This window comes from Cervus canadensis, chromosome 5, assembly GCF_019320065.1.
Source record: "Cervus canadensis isolate Bull #8, Minnesota chromosome 5, ASM1932006v1, whole genome shotgun sequence".
Lineage (NCBI taxonomy): Eukaryota > Metazoa > Chordata > Mammalia > Artiodactyla > Cervidae > Cervus > Cervus canadensis.
The window spans coordinates 71,030,110-71,043,655 of NC_057390.1; the positions used below are offsets into that span (position 1 = coordinate 71,030,110).

The following is a 13,546-nucleotide window of genomic DNA, read 5'->3' on the forward strand; positions in this document are numbered from 1 at the left end:
GACATCAGTTTGAGCAAACTCCCCAAGATAGTGGAGAGGAGCTTGGTGTGGTGTACTATAGTCCATCAGGTCACAATGAGTCAGACACAACTTAGCAACTGAACAATACCAGGGCTTGGAAACCTTTCAGTCTGACTTTGGAATTCATCCTCTCAACCATTATCAGTTCAGTCGCTCAGTCGCTCAGTCGTGTCTGACTGTTTGCGACCCCATGAACCACAGCACGCCAGGCCTCCCTGTCCATCACCAACTCTGAGAGTTTGCCCAAACTCATGTCCATTGAGTCGGTGATGCCATCCAACCATCTCATCCTCTGTCGTCCCCTTCTCCTCCTGCTTTCAATCTTTCCCAACATCAGGGTCTTTTCAAATGAGTCAGCTCTTCACATCAGGTGGCCAAAGTATTGGAGTTTCAGCTTCAACATCAGTCCTTCCAGTGAACACCCAGGACTGATTTCCTTTAGGATGCACTGGTTGGATCTCCTTGCAGTCCAAGGGACTCTCAAGAGTCTTCTCCAACACCACAGTTCAAAAGCATCAATTCTTCTGCACTCAGCTTTCTTTATAGTCCAACTCTCACATCCGTACATGACTACTGGAAAAACCACAGCCTTGACTAGACGGACCTTTGTTGGCAAAGTAATGTCTCTCCTTTTTAATATGCTGTCTAGGTTGGTCATAACTTTCCTTCCAAGGAGTAAGCATCTTTTAATTTCATGGCTACAATCACCATCTGCAGTGATTTTGGAGCCCCAAAAAATAACGTCAGCCACTGTTTCCACTGTTTCCTCATCTATTTGCCATGAAGTGATGGGACCGGATGCCATGATCTTAGTTTTCTGAATGTGGAGCTTTAAGCCAACTTTTTCACTCTCCTCTTTCACTTTCATCAAGAGGCTCTTTAGTTCTTCTTCACTTTCTGCCATAAGGGTGGTGTCATCTGCATATCTGAGGTTATTGATATTTCTCCTGGCAATCTTGATTCCAGCTTGTGCTTCCTCCCGCCGTGTTTCTCATGAGGTACTCTGCATATAAGTTAAATAAGCAGGGTGACAATATACAGTCTTGACGTACTCCTTTTCCTATTTGGAACCAGTCTGTTATTCCATGTCCAGTTCTAACTGTTGCTTCCTGACCTGCATATAGGTTTCTCAAGAGGCAGGTCAGGTGGTCTGGTATTCCCATCTCTTTCAGAATTTTCCAGTTTATTGTGATTCACACAGTCAAAGGCTTTGGCATAGTCAATAAAGCAGAAATAGATGTTTTTCTGGAACTCTCTTGCTTTTTTGATGATCCAGCAGATGTTGGCAATTTGATCTCTGGTTCCTCTGCCTTTTCGAAAACCAGCTTGAACATCTGGAAGTTCATGGTTCACGTATTGCTGAAGTGTGGCTTGGGGAATTTTGAGCATTACTTTACTAGCATGTGAGATGAGTGCAATTGTACGGTAGTTTGAGCATTCTTTGGTGTTGTCTTTCTTTGGGATTGGAATGAAAACTGATCTTTTCCAGTCCTGTGGCCACTGCTGAGTTTTCCAAATTTGCTGACATATTGAGTGCAGCACTTTCGCAGCATCATCTTTTAGAATTTGAAATAGCACAACTGGAATTCTGTCACTTCCACTAGCTTTGTTTGTAGTGATGCTTCCTAAGGCCCACTTGACTTCACATTCCAGGATGTCTGGCTCTAGGTGAGTGATCACACCATCGTGATTATCTGGCTCAACCATTATAGTTTAATGTTATTTGTACTTCTGTAATAATAACTACCTTAACTTGTCTCCTGGTAGAGATTTGATTACCCTGCTTACGAGGTAATAATTTGGTCTGTTACTGTCTCTTGAATGCTAGCAGAATACCCGGAATTCCTAAGTCAGAGACCCAGGACACTCTTTGTAACAGCACAGTTGGCAGCCCGAGTATTGGCACATTTCTGTCCGTTTCCCTTGTCCCCTGGTTCATATAGGGGCCATGAGGAGAGCCCAGAAGGATGCTGTACATGCCATGGTTGTGTTAAAGAAGAGGAACACTCAACCTCAGGGAACCCATCATGTTTTAGCAAGCAGAAAGCAAACTTGTTCTCTGTCCCAGTGGAAAACATTACCTCCTTCCTCAAAACTACTCACAGCAAACCCAGTTCTGAGAAGTGATCCAGGCAGAGAGCTGTTAGGAACTTATGTTCTTGGCTTACACAGCAGGAGATACAGGATTTTCAAATGCCCATGAGGAGTACCTTCCCCAAACCTGGTGTTTTTTTATTTAGAACTCTTCTGGGGAATAGTGCTTTTAGCTATAAATTTTACAAGATAGGATTATTATCAAGTAAGACCCCAATTATGTGGGAAAACTAAGATGAATAATGTGATCTTTCTTCACTTACATTTCATTAACGCATATATTTCAGTTGTGACATTTTTGTTTTAAAACCTCCTGTCTTATTAAAGTAATATAAATAATTTTTCTTTAATAATTGGAATTAAAATAAATCAACAGAATTGTTACTAGTGGGCATTTTTCTTATTCAGAGACATCAAAGTAATTCCATTTGCTAATGCATTGTTTGATTATTTTGTTTTTATTGCCTTCAGGTGATCAAGCCCGTACCTTTTTCTTGCAGTCAGGCCTGCCGGCTCCCGTTTTAGCTGAAATATGGTAAAATGTGTTCTTTTGTAGATGAACTTAACTTTTTAATACTTAGTGTTAACATAAAGTTGTTTTTACCTGTAGTTGTTGTTAATAAGTAAGAGTATTCAGCTTTTTAGAAAATAAATTTTAGTGAGTAACTGACTGAAAATCTGTTGGGGTTTTGTTCTGTAGTACAAAGTTCTAATTTCCTTAGAATTTGTAAAGAAAGGAGATGTATACGTTTCTGTTGAAAAACACTTCTTTGTAATTTGGCAAGTCTCCAACTTCATTATGTTGTTTTGTAGTTATTTATTTCATCATCTTTAAACCTCAGATTAGCTCACCCTTCCCTTGTTCCTACCTTAAAGAAATTATTCTATATAATATCTAAGGTTTTGGTTTTCTAATGTATTTACAGTAAACATCAACCCCTATTCCAACCTTCTCTCCATTCCCATGCCTGGCAGAGGGCCAGGCACTTAGCAGGCATTTGGTAAATATTTGAACAAATTGTTTAGAATGATTATACTCTTGTATAATTTCTTTACATTTGGACCAGAGGAATTCATCCCAAAGGTATCTAGAGTCTATATAGACCCATAGTATTTTATTAGATACTGTTTTTGGTCAATATTATTGTACAGGTTTTAGCTTTTTGTTGTACACATACACTCACATTTAATTAAGTGATTATCTACATGTAAATGTGATGTTATTTACAAAGTAATGCTGATCCTATGTAACAATCCACCGGCCTCATCATCCTCTTAGGGCTTTATCAGACCTGAACAAGGATGGGAAGATGGATCAACAAGAGTTCTCTATAGCTATGAAACTCATCAAACTAAAGCTTCAAGGCCAACAGTTGCCCGTGGTTCTTCCTCCTATTATGAAACAACCTCCTATGTTCTCTCCGTTAATTTCTGCTCGTTTTGGTATGTGTTTCTTAATTTAGTTCAATATATTTGATAGTTAAACTTGATTCGTAAGCATAATGTTTGAGAATCAGAAAAGGATTTGTTGGCATAAAATGACAGTCCCCAGACTCCCAAGTTAACTTTCATGTCTGAGATTAGAAATGTTAAGTTCGCTGTCATAGCTCGGGAGTCCATGTGTCCCAGTTTCCCAGGGACAGTGTGATTTATGCCTGTTGTTCTGGCATCTAGTCTGGTTTGTGCTCCCTTTCTTTTTTTTTTTTTTGCAAGTTGATATCTCATCTTTATTTTTTTTTTCTATTTATTTTTATTAGTTGGAGGCTAATTACTTTACAGTATTGTAGTGGTTCCTGTCACACATTGACATCAATCAGCCATGGATCCACATGTGTTCCCCATCCTGATCCCCCCTCCCACCTCCCTCTCCACCCATCCCTCTGGGTCTTCCCAGTGCTCCAGGCCTGAGCACTTGTCTCATGCCTCCAACCTGGGCTGATGATCTGTTTCATCCTAGATAATATACATGTTTCGATGCTGTTCTCTCGAAACATCCCACCCTCGCCTTCTCCCACCCCTTTCGTAATTCCCAGTTGGATGATAGATTATATGATCCTGCTAGTCATAGCTGATCCTAAATACTATTCTTACTTAGTTTCCTCTATACTTTGTATGCATAACAAAAAATATGAACAATTTAAATTCAAAATAGTTTAATTTGGGGGGAGTAATTTTAAATTATACATTAGTAGAAATTTCTTTAAAGGTTAATTTGCCAGCCAAATTTAGGGCTAAAAGTTGGAAACTTTGTGCTAATTAATTTACATATTCATCTGAGATCACCAGTCTTCCATTTATTTTGATTAGCCATTATCTCACTAATTATTTGTGAGGAGCACTCATTGGAACGTTCAAGTAGAATCTCTTTATATCTGAACCATGGTCTTCCACTCCAGATGTTAGATCTTAAAATGCTAAATTCTTTCACTCTTGCAGTGAATTGTAGAGATAAATATCAAATCATTGTGTAATCATATTAATATAGTATACTTTGTATTCTGGAGTTAGTAAACAAATGAGTCATCACTTTGTCCCTTTTAAAGAATTCTCCTTGAATCCATACGTGTGTTGCATATAAGAAAAGTGAAACAGATGGCATGCTTTTTTTCCTGCACATAATGTGTATGCATAAATGGGTCTCCTTAAGTATGTAGAATTTAGAACATCCTTTGCGGGGGAGGGAAGAGTTTGTGGAGTGTGTGTGTGTGTGTGTGTGTGAACTCAACAGCACTGTATTTATTATCGCTATACAAAAACCCACATTTAATCAGGTGATACATTCTCTCATTGAGGATACTAATGGGTAGTTAGAAAAGGCCTACTTAGTTTTATTCATGATACTAGAAAAGAATTTTAACTTCTTAATAGACATTGCCTCAGTTCACACAGGTCAGAATATTGATATTAAAAGCAGTAGTTTACCTCCTACACTGCTGGATCCAGCTTGCTTTAATGAAGTTTTTAAATCTATTGATAGTTTGCCCACAGTGTTTCTGTAACATAGCAGCTGTTCACTGTACTGTAAATTTGTTTTCTGTCCTGTGTTTTATAATTTGTTTACCAGCACCAGAAAATGTGTTCTGTTTTGTCCTTAGGAATGGGAAGCATGCCCAATCTGTCCATTCCTCAGTCATTGCCTCCGGTTGCACCCATAGCAACACCCTTGTCCTCGGCGACTTCAGGGACCACCCTCCCTCCCCTAATGATGCCTGCTCCCCTAGTGCCTTCCGTTAGCACTTCATCATTACCAAATGGAACCGCCAGTCTCATTCAGCCTTTATCCATTCCTTATTCTTCTTCAAGTAAGTGCTTTGTGTCTAATGAGTCAGTATTTTTATGTGAAGAAACTGTTATATTTGCATCCCAGTAGATACAGATTTTTTTTCATACTTTGTGAAATTGTTTAATGTGAACCTTTTTCTTTTTTTTAGCATTGCCTCATACGTCATCTTACAGTCTGATGATGGGAGGATTTGGTGGTGCTAATATACAGAAAGCCCAGTCTCTGATTGATTTAGGATCTAGTAGGTATGAATACTTAAAACTTTCAACTTCTTAGGCTTTAATTAAGAAGGGCTTCCCAGGTGGCTCAGTGGTAGAGAATTTGCCTAATCCACCTCCAGTGCAGGGGAGACAGGTTTTTGATACCTGAGTCAAGAAGATCCCCTGAAGAAGAAAATGGCAACCCACTCCAGTGTTCTTGCCTGGGAAGTCTCATGGACAGAGGAACCTGGTGGGCTACATACAGTCCATGGGGTTGCGAAAGAGTTGGATGCAACTTAGTGACTAAACAACAAACAAAGGCACATTTAACAAATGACTGTTTGTTTTTTAAACTTGGAGCTTATCCAGCTTTTACTTTCTAATGACCAAATGTAAATACTATAGATAAATTTACTATTTGTAATTCACATAAAATAATTTTATTTTTAGAATTATTAACTGTCTGTGGTATTTTACTTCTGAAAATTTTGTTTTATATAAACTAAAAATATCCTGCTATATTTTAATCAGTCAGTTTTTTGCCCAAAACTACATATTTTTCCTTTCAAAAATTTCTCAAAACATCTCATGATCATTACACATTATTTCTTGAGCAAAAACTACTAATTGAGTATCCTTTAAATTTCAGAAGGCACAAAAGCATCAATGTTCATTCATCACTCCTTGTATAAATCACAATAATACTCTTTAAAACAATGACCCAGAAAAACAATGTCTGTATCCTTGCTTAAACACTCACTGATTGTGTAACTTTGTTTTTCTCAACATCACTGAGCTGTAGTTTGCCCATATGAAAGATGGAAATAGTAATACCTTTTAAATTTGTCATGGGGATTAGACATAATATTTATAAAGGCCCTAGCACTGTGTGGGGCCTGGCACATGATAGGTATTTGGTATATGGTAGTTTGAAACTTCATATGGTATTTACTTTCCTAAAGTACCATAAGGATAGATTGTTTTTTTCAGTATCATATACAAAAGCAATTACTGTTATATTACAGGAGGTAGGATTCTTATTGTCTCTGACTTATAAAGTTTAAATGTATTTTATTTAATAACAAAAATTTAAAATAAATTTTGTTACAGCTCAACTTCCTCAACTGCTTCCCTCCCAGGGAACTCACCCAAGACTGGGACCTCAGAGTGGGCAGTTCCTCAGCCTTCAAGATTAAAATATCGGCAAAAATTTAATAGTCTTGACAAAAGCATGAGTGGATACCTCTCAGGTAAGTGGCATACTGTGCTTAAGAATGTGAGAAAGTTATGATTTTCTATGGACTTCTATTGAAGAGCTTTTATTTGAAGTTGTATTTTGTAGCTCATTGAAAATTTGAAAATCCAAAAAAAAAGTAGCAGTCATTTGATAAATACAAATAATGGTTAAGTTATGTAATAGTTCAAAGTTCTTATAATCAAGTTAAACACACAGGTACACACCCAATGTTTTGAAAAGAAGACCCCTCCCTTGAGAAAGTTAGACCTCATCTTCCTTGTCCTCATGTGACCAGAGTGTGACACTAAGCCTCAGTTTCTGTGAGATTTTCCTTCCTCATCGGGTCTTTCTCTGCTTGTCCTTCCAAACGCCTCACCTGAACACTGTTCACCCTTTAATGCTCCAACCCAAGTGTAGCTATAAAACTGAGATAACCTGAGATCCCCCTGGGACATTTGAGTCCATGCTGTAACAAACACCCAAATTCACTAATTGAGGATGGTGAAGTGGACGTAAACAGAGGACACTAGGCAAGTAGAATTCTGGTCTTCTCACTGACCCGTCTCTCCTCACTCAGCAACGACTTAGAGTTTAGACAGAGTAAAGTAAGTATTTATAGTAGAGCTTTATCAGATATGATATCACTTATATGTGGAATCTAAAATATGGCACAAATGAACCTGTCTACAAAATGGAAACAGACGCAGAGACATAGAGAACAGAGGGTTGCTGAGAAGATGGAGGGTAAGGGGAGGGATAGATTGGGAGTTTAGGGTTGGTAGATGCAAACTACTACATGGATAAACAACAAGATCCTAATGTATTTCACAGTCATATTCAGTATCCTGTGATAAACCATAATGGAAAAGGATACTGAAAAAGAATGTATGTATGTATATAACTGAGTCACTTTGCCCTATAGCAGAGGTTGACATTGTAAAAAACCTGGTGAAAGAATCTTCCTTTAACATAAAAAAAAACCTCCTCAAATCTCACATCTTGTTTGAAGTCTATTGAGTATTATTAATTAATTGAGTGAGGCTGTAAGCTACTTCCAGTGTATTTCCTGTGTGTGGTTTCTATTAAAAAAGAATGGAAAAGATTTTAAAGTTACATAATATAAACATTTGATTGCTTGTCACAATATGTGGTATATTTGAGTCTATTCCATATAGAATATGTTGCTTCGATTATCCAGATCTTTGTGTTTAAAGTTGAGTGAAGCAGTGGATTTAGCAGCATCTGTGCTGGCTTTGCAGTGCACGTGGTTGCTGAGGAAGAGCTGGCAGTTGTGTGTCTTCTGTGTGGGGTTGTTCAGATGCCCCTTGACTCAGGCTGGACGCAGGGTAGGGCTGGCTCTTCCGGCGCTTGTGGCTTATGCACCTGAGAGTGGAAGGTGTGGCACCTGCTCTACCAACTAGGAGGCCTTCACCAGAGAAGCCTCCAGATTCATCATGGTCAAAAAGCCGCAGACAGGCTCACCAGGAGTGAGTGTTCCTCTGAAGCCAAGGGGGATTTTCTGTTCTGGAATATATTCATTGAAGATCAGGAGCCTGTTACGGAAACATGTTTTTGTTTTGTCTCACTGAAGGAGAGAAAAGAAGTTGAACAGTTTCCCATACATAGTAAGCATTCAGTGAATGTCAGCTGTCTTTATTATCAGGTGCTCTCATATAAGTAAGCCTCCATTGCAGCTAAGATAGAGGGAAACTTTGGGTTACAATTTTATTCATTACTTTTGCAAATATTTATTAAGCCTCTAGGTACTAGGCATGAGTTATACATTAATGGATACAGCAGTCAAGGCTTTTGTCTTCATAGAACTTGGCATAATAGGGGAAACAGACAAACAGGTAAACAAGCAAATAAATGTTACATTACAGATTGTTATGAGATATAAAAGATAGAAGCAGGAAATATATTGAATGGTAGAGTGGACAGAGAAGGCCTTTCTGAGAAGGTGACGTTAGATTTTGACTTCACAGGTGAGAAGGACCTAGACATACAGTGATGTGGAACTGTAGGACTCGATGTTGCGCCTGCTTGTACAGGACAGGGAGGGTTAAGAGGGGACTCTGATTTCTGGCTTGAGCTACTGGATGGCCTTTAATACCATTCATAGAGAAGAATAGGGTGAAGATTAGGAAGAGAGGCCTCGTTGGAGATTGAAAGAGTGATTTTGTGTGTACTTAGTTTGATATGCTTGTGAAATACATACATAAATTTTTCAATTGGATGTAGACGTCTAAACTTAAAGGAGAGGCTTGGGCTGTGGATGTACATTTAGGAATCCTCTGCTTCCAGGTGCTGTTTAGTCACAGAAATGCATATGAGAGAATGGATATGAGAGAGAATTCTCTCTCACAGAGAGAATGGAGTGCCCAGGACAGATCCTTGAAAAATGATTTACACGTTATTTATAAGAGGAAGAGTAGAGACAAAGAAATGATGAGAGAGATAAGAGCAAATCTGAAAATGCTAAGCAAAGCTGTGCTTGGGAGCTTGGCCTTTAATACTGGCTTAGTCCTTTGTGTTAGTCACTTGTGGGGACCATTATCTTCTGGAAGGACATGGGAGCACTTTCTTCTACTGACTGTAGATTTTAAACTCTTTGGTCCAGGGGATGTGTTTATTTTGATGACTGCTGAATGCTCAGTGCCTCGTGCATGATAAAATCCCAGGATAGCAGCAGTGTTATTTCACGAGTACAGCTATTTAAGTTTGCGTGACTTTAAGAGGCTAAAGAATCTTATTTTATGTATTTTTTTTTCCCCACTAAATCAGGTTTTCAAGCTAGAAATGCTCTTCTTCAGTCAAATCTTTCTCAAACTCAGCTAGCTACTATATGGTGAGTTTGCCCATTAATTATGATTTTTAACTAGCCATTCTGTATGATTTTTAATTAGACATAAGAAAGAAGTCATTTCTGTAAATGTTTGTGACTCAAAAATGTTCCACAAAAGCAACTGTGTGACATTTAATGCAAACCTGCAAGCAAATAAAATTGCTTTGTAAAATGTTACCCTTGAGAATTTGGCATTTAATTATTTTACAAGTAAAACTTGTTTGCTTTTCTGTAATATCTTCTGTGGAGAATTAGAGAATATCTCATTTTCAGTGTAGAGCCTGAGGTGATTTGATAAGCGAATTAACCATGAACCAAGACAAGCTACCTTTTTGAAGGGAATATTTCCCTTTTCATTTCAAAGTTTCTTCCCTCTCTTTGGTGATATGGAAATTAAGGGCAAAAATTAGCTCACTTTTCTGTATGTACTTTTCACTACAATATATTAACCCAGCTGTTTTTCTGTCGTTACTCTTGCTCTAAAAATAAAAAGATTGAACTCTTCTGAAAATACTTTACTCTAAACAGGCTTTCTAAGTGGTGAAATTTTATACTCTCTTTAGGACCCTGGCTGACATTGATGGTGACGGACAGCTGAAAGCTGAGGAGTTCATCCTTGCCATGCACCTCACTGATATGGCCAAAGCTGGACAGCCATTGCCACTGGCTTTACCGCCTGAGCTTGTCCCTCCATCTTTTAGGTGAGTGTCTCGAAGGTTAAGGGGTGTTGTTGCAATCATGTTTGGCAGGCAAGACTTTTACTCTGGGATTTCCTGAGGTCTCTGCTCTACTTTTGTGGAAAATGAAGCATTTACATTGCCATTTGATTTTGGTACTTAGTGAGTAACACTGATAAGAGGGTAGATTTTAGAAGTACGTATGTGCTTTCACCACATTATAGATAAGGAAACTGATGCCTAAAGAGATTAAGAATAAATTTACCCAAGAATAATAACTGGTCGAACCATGATCTGAATCCCAATCTGTCTGGTTTGATACTTCATGTACTGCTGTACAGTGTAACTATAGACCATACTGTTTTAAATATCTTTAATATTATATGCTAAATATTAAATTGCTGTAGTCATTGGTATCTATATAGTCTGGTCTAAAATTCTCAGATCTCATAACGCTAAATTTATTTGTTGTTTGCCTTTCTTAGAGGAGGAAAGCAAATTGATTCCATTAACGGAACTCTGCCTTCATATCAGAAAACGCAAGAAGAGGAACCTCAGAAAAAATTACCAGGTAACATTGGATGTCCAAGTTGTATATTTTATAGTGAATGCTCTTAAATTTTACTGTGAAGTAGAAATGAATATTTAGAATTTTAACTTTCTTAATATATTAAATGCTATATGAGAAACTATTTGATGAATAGGATGGATTTTTACGTCAATAAAATTAAGACAGTCAAATTGGAGAAGAAGAGACTGGTGTATATATTTGGCAAGAGTGTATGTATTAGATGTCCAATTTAAAGTGTTTCCCACTTTTGGAAAAAGCATTACAGCAAGCTTTATGATGAAATCTTGAGCTTTAAAAGTTTAAATACTGGTTGAAAATGTACATGTGTATATATTTAAAAATACTAAAAAGTTAGGGCATATAACAAATATAGAGCCATATAATTTTGGTTATCCTTGAAGAAAATGCTGAGAAAAAAATTGAAAAGTATTTTTATTGGCAGGAATAGTAAAATTATTTTTCTCTTAGACAGACTCAAACTTAGTGATTTGTTTTTCCTAGAATGAGTTTTTTCCCAAAATGAATATTCTTATAAGAAAATAAATATTGTATTATTTACATTTGAGTTAAGATTATCCTTAGAAGTATCCAAAGAGAAATTGCATTCACATGACCACAGGGCATGAGGATGTTGAAACCAGATTACAGGTTTGGTAGATGCTTCATGCTGAAGAATGCTTATGCTGTACCTTATTCAGTTACGTTCGAGGACAAGCGGAAAGCCAACTATGAGCGGGGCAACATGGAACTGGAGAAGCGACGCCAGGCCATGATGGAGCAGCAGCAGAGGGAGGCAGAGCGCAAAGCCCAGAAAGAAAAGGAAGAATGGGAACGAAAACAGAGAGAGCTACAAGAGCAAGAATGGAAGAAACAACTTGAATTAGAAAAACGCTTGGAGAAGCAGAGGGAATTGGAGCGACAACGGGAAGAAGAAAGGAGAAAAGAGATAGAAAGACGAGAGGTTATTTTTTTTAAGTTATTTTATTTCCAAGGAAATCATTTCCTTTAATAAGTGGCTACATTTCATTTGATAAAAAATGGCACTTTTTGTTGTGATTTTTCTCAGCCTCATTCATTCATTCTTACCCTGTATGAATCTGAATCTTCCTTCCCCTGTGAAGGCAAGAGGGTCCTTGCTTATGAAGGGTTTCCAGGGCTAACAGCTGGTAGAGAAACCATATCTGCAGGTGGTATCTCAATCAGAGCAGGATTGGTCACAAAGCTGAGTTGAGCGAGGAGCCAGAAGAAGAAGTCAGTTGATCAGGTCATTAAGTGAAACTAAGCTTAGGATCCAGAGTAAAAGGTCAAGTAATTGGAGAGGCAGAAAGAAAGCCTTGAGAGGAATTAAGAGGGTGAGCTTACACAGATCCTTGGGATAAATGGTGCTGTGTGGGGTCGCTGGGAGGCCTGGCTGTATTTTCAAGGACTGTGCATGTAAATTACAGTGCCACTGAAATAATTGTAAATAAAAGTTTCTTATTCCCTGATACCAGAAGAAAGGTGCAGTTATTCCTACTAACATCTATATGTATGGAGTTGTCCTTTTGTTTATTAAGGGAAAAGTAACTGCAGCAAGAAGATGGTGCTTGAAGCAGTCAGAAAGTCTGGCGAATGAATTTGCTTTTGTGAAAGTCTTTAGGTCCATTGATAATAATAGGTTTGCCCAGTTACCCTTCGACCTCAAGTCCACTCAGTGCTAAATGCTGCCTCAGCTTTACTTTGTCCTCCCATCAGTTTTTGAATGATGCAAAAAGTGTTAATTTAAAAATTAACTTTGATTCATTATTTTCAGGCTGCAAAACAGGAACTTGAAAGACAACGTCGTTTAGAATGGGAGAGAATTCGTAGACAGGAGCTTCTCAGTCGAAGGAATAGAGAACAGGAAGAAATTGTCAGGTTAAACTCTAAAAAGAAGAGCCTCCATCTCGAGTTGGAAGCACTGGTATGCTTATAGATTTAAGTGAAATTTATCTGAATGATGCAAGAGTTACTTGTTGAGAATTTTTACTGTTTACCTGGTGCACTGGGAAGACCCAGAGGAATCAGGTGGAGAGGGAGGTGGGAGGGGGGATCAGGATGGGGAATACGTGTAAATCTATGGCTGATTCATATCAATGTATGATAAAACCCACTGAAAAAAATAAATAAATAGAGAATTATTACTGTTTTTTAAATCTACCTCATGAATAATTAGTCATATTTTCGTATGTGCTTTTTAACAGTCTAGACAGTATAGTTTACTAAAAAAGAATAGTGACTCAAAATGTTGAGAATTGTGGTTTTAGTTTAGATGTGGATAGGCAGTGTATTCTTGGGTAAGACGTTTCCCTTTTCTGTACCTCACTTTGTGCATCTGTAAAGTAAAACTTTGTGCTGGTTCAGCGATTTTCATTTTTTTCACACTGGAAAATGGTCTACAGAAGGATAAGCAGGAGGTGGGAGAGAGGAGCCAAGGTGGCAGGACAGTGTCTGCTCTCCCCACTTCTACCCACACTTCACAACAGAGAATCGCCACATTAATCTCTGGCACTTTTATTGGAGCTTTATCTAAACTTTGGGAAAAAAGGATTCTACTGCTAAAAAGAAAAAAAATGATCGGAAACTGCTGAGCTAAATGA

At 37.9% G+C, this 13,546-nt stretch overlaps 1 protein-coding gene across 5 annotated transcripts in view; it reads left to right on the forward strand.

Moving 5' to 3' along the window:
• Positions 1-13,546, forward strand: part of ITSN2 (intersectin 2) — a 119,768-nt gene that overhangs the window by 35,697 nt on the left and 70,525 nt on the right. For all 5 annotated transcript variants that reach the window (XM_043469203.1, XM_043469208.1, XM_043469204.1 and 2 more), the window contains 10 exons: positions 2,587-2,650; positions 3,395-3,558; positions 5,211-5,417; positions 5,547-5,643; positions 6,709-6,848; positions 9,620-9,683; positions 10,244-10,381; positions 10,843-10,928; positions 11,627-11,889; positions 12,721-12,870. In XM_043469203.1, coding sequence (XP_043325138.1) covers positions 2,587-2,650; positions 3,395-3,558; positions 5,211-5,417; positions 5,547-5,643; positions 6,709-6,848; positions 9,620-9,683; positions 10,244-10,381; positions 10,843-10,928; positions 11,627-11,889; positions 12,721-12,870 — 1,373 coding nt within the window. The remainder of the gene's footprint in view (positions 1-2,586; positions 2,651-3,394; positions 3,559-5,210; positions 5,418-5,546; positions 5,644-6,708; positions 6,849-9,619; positions 9,684-10,243; positions 10,382-10,842; positions 10,929-11,626; positions 11,890-12,720; positions 12,871-13,546) is intronic.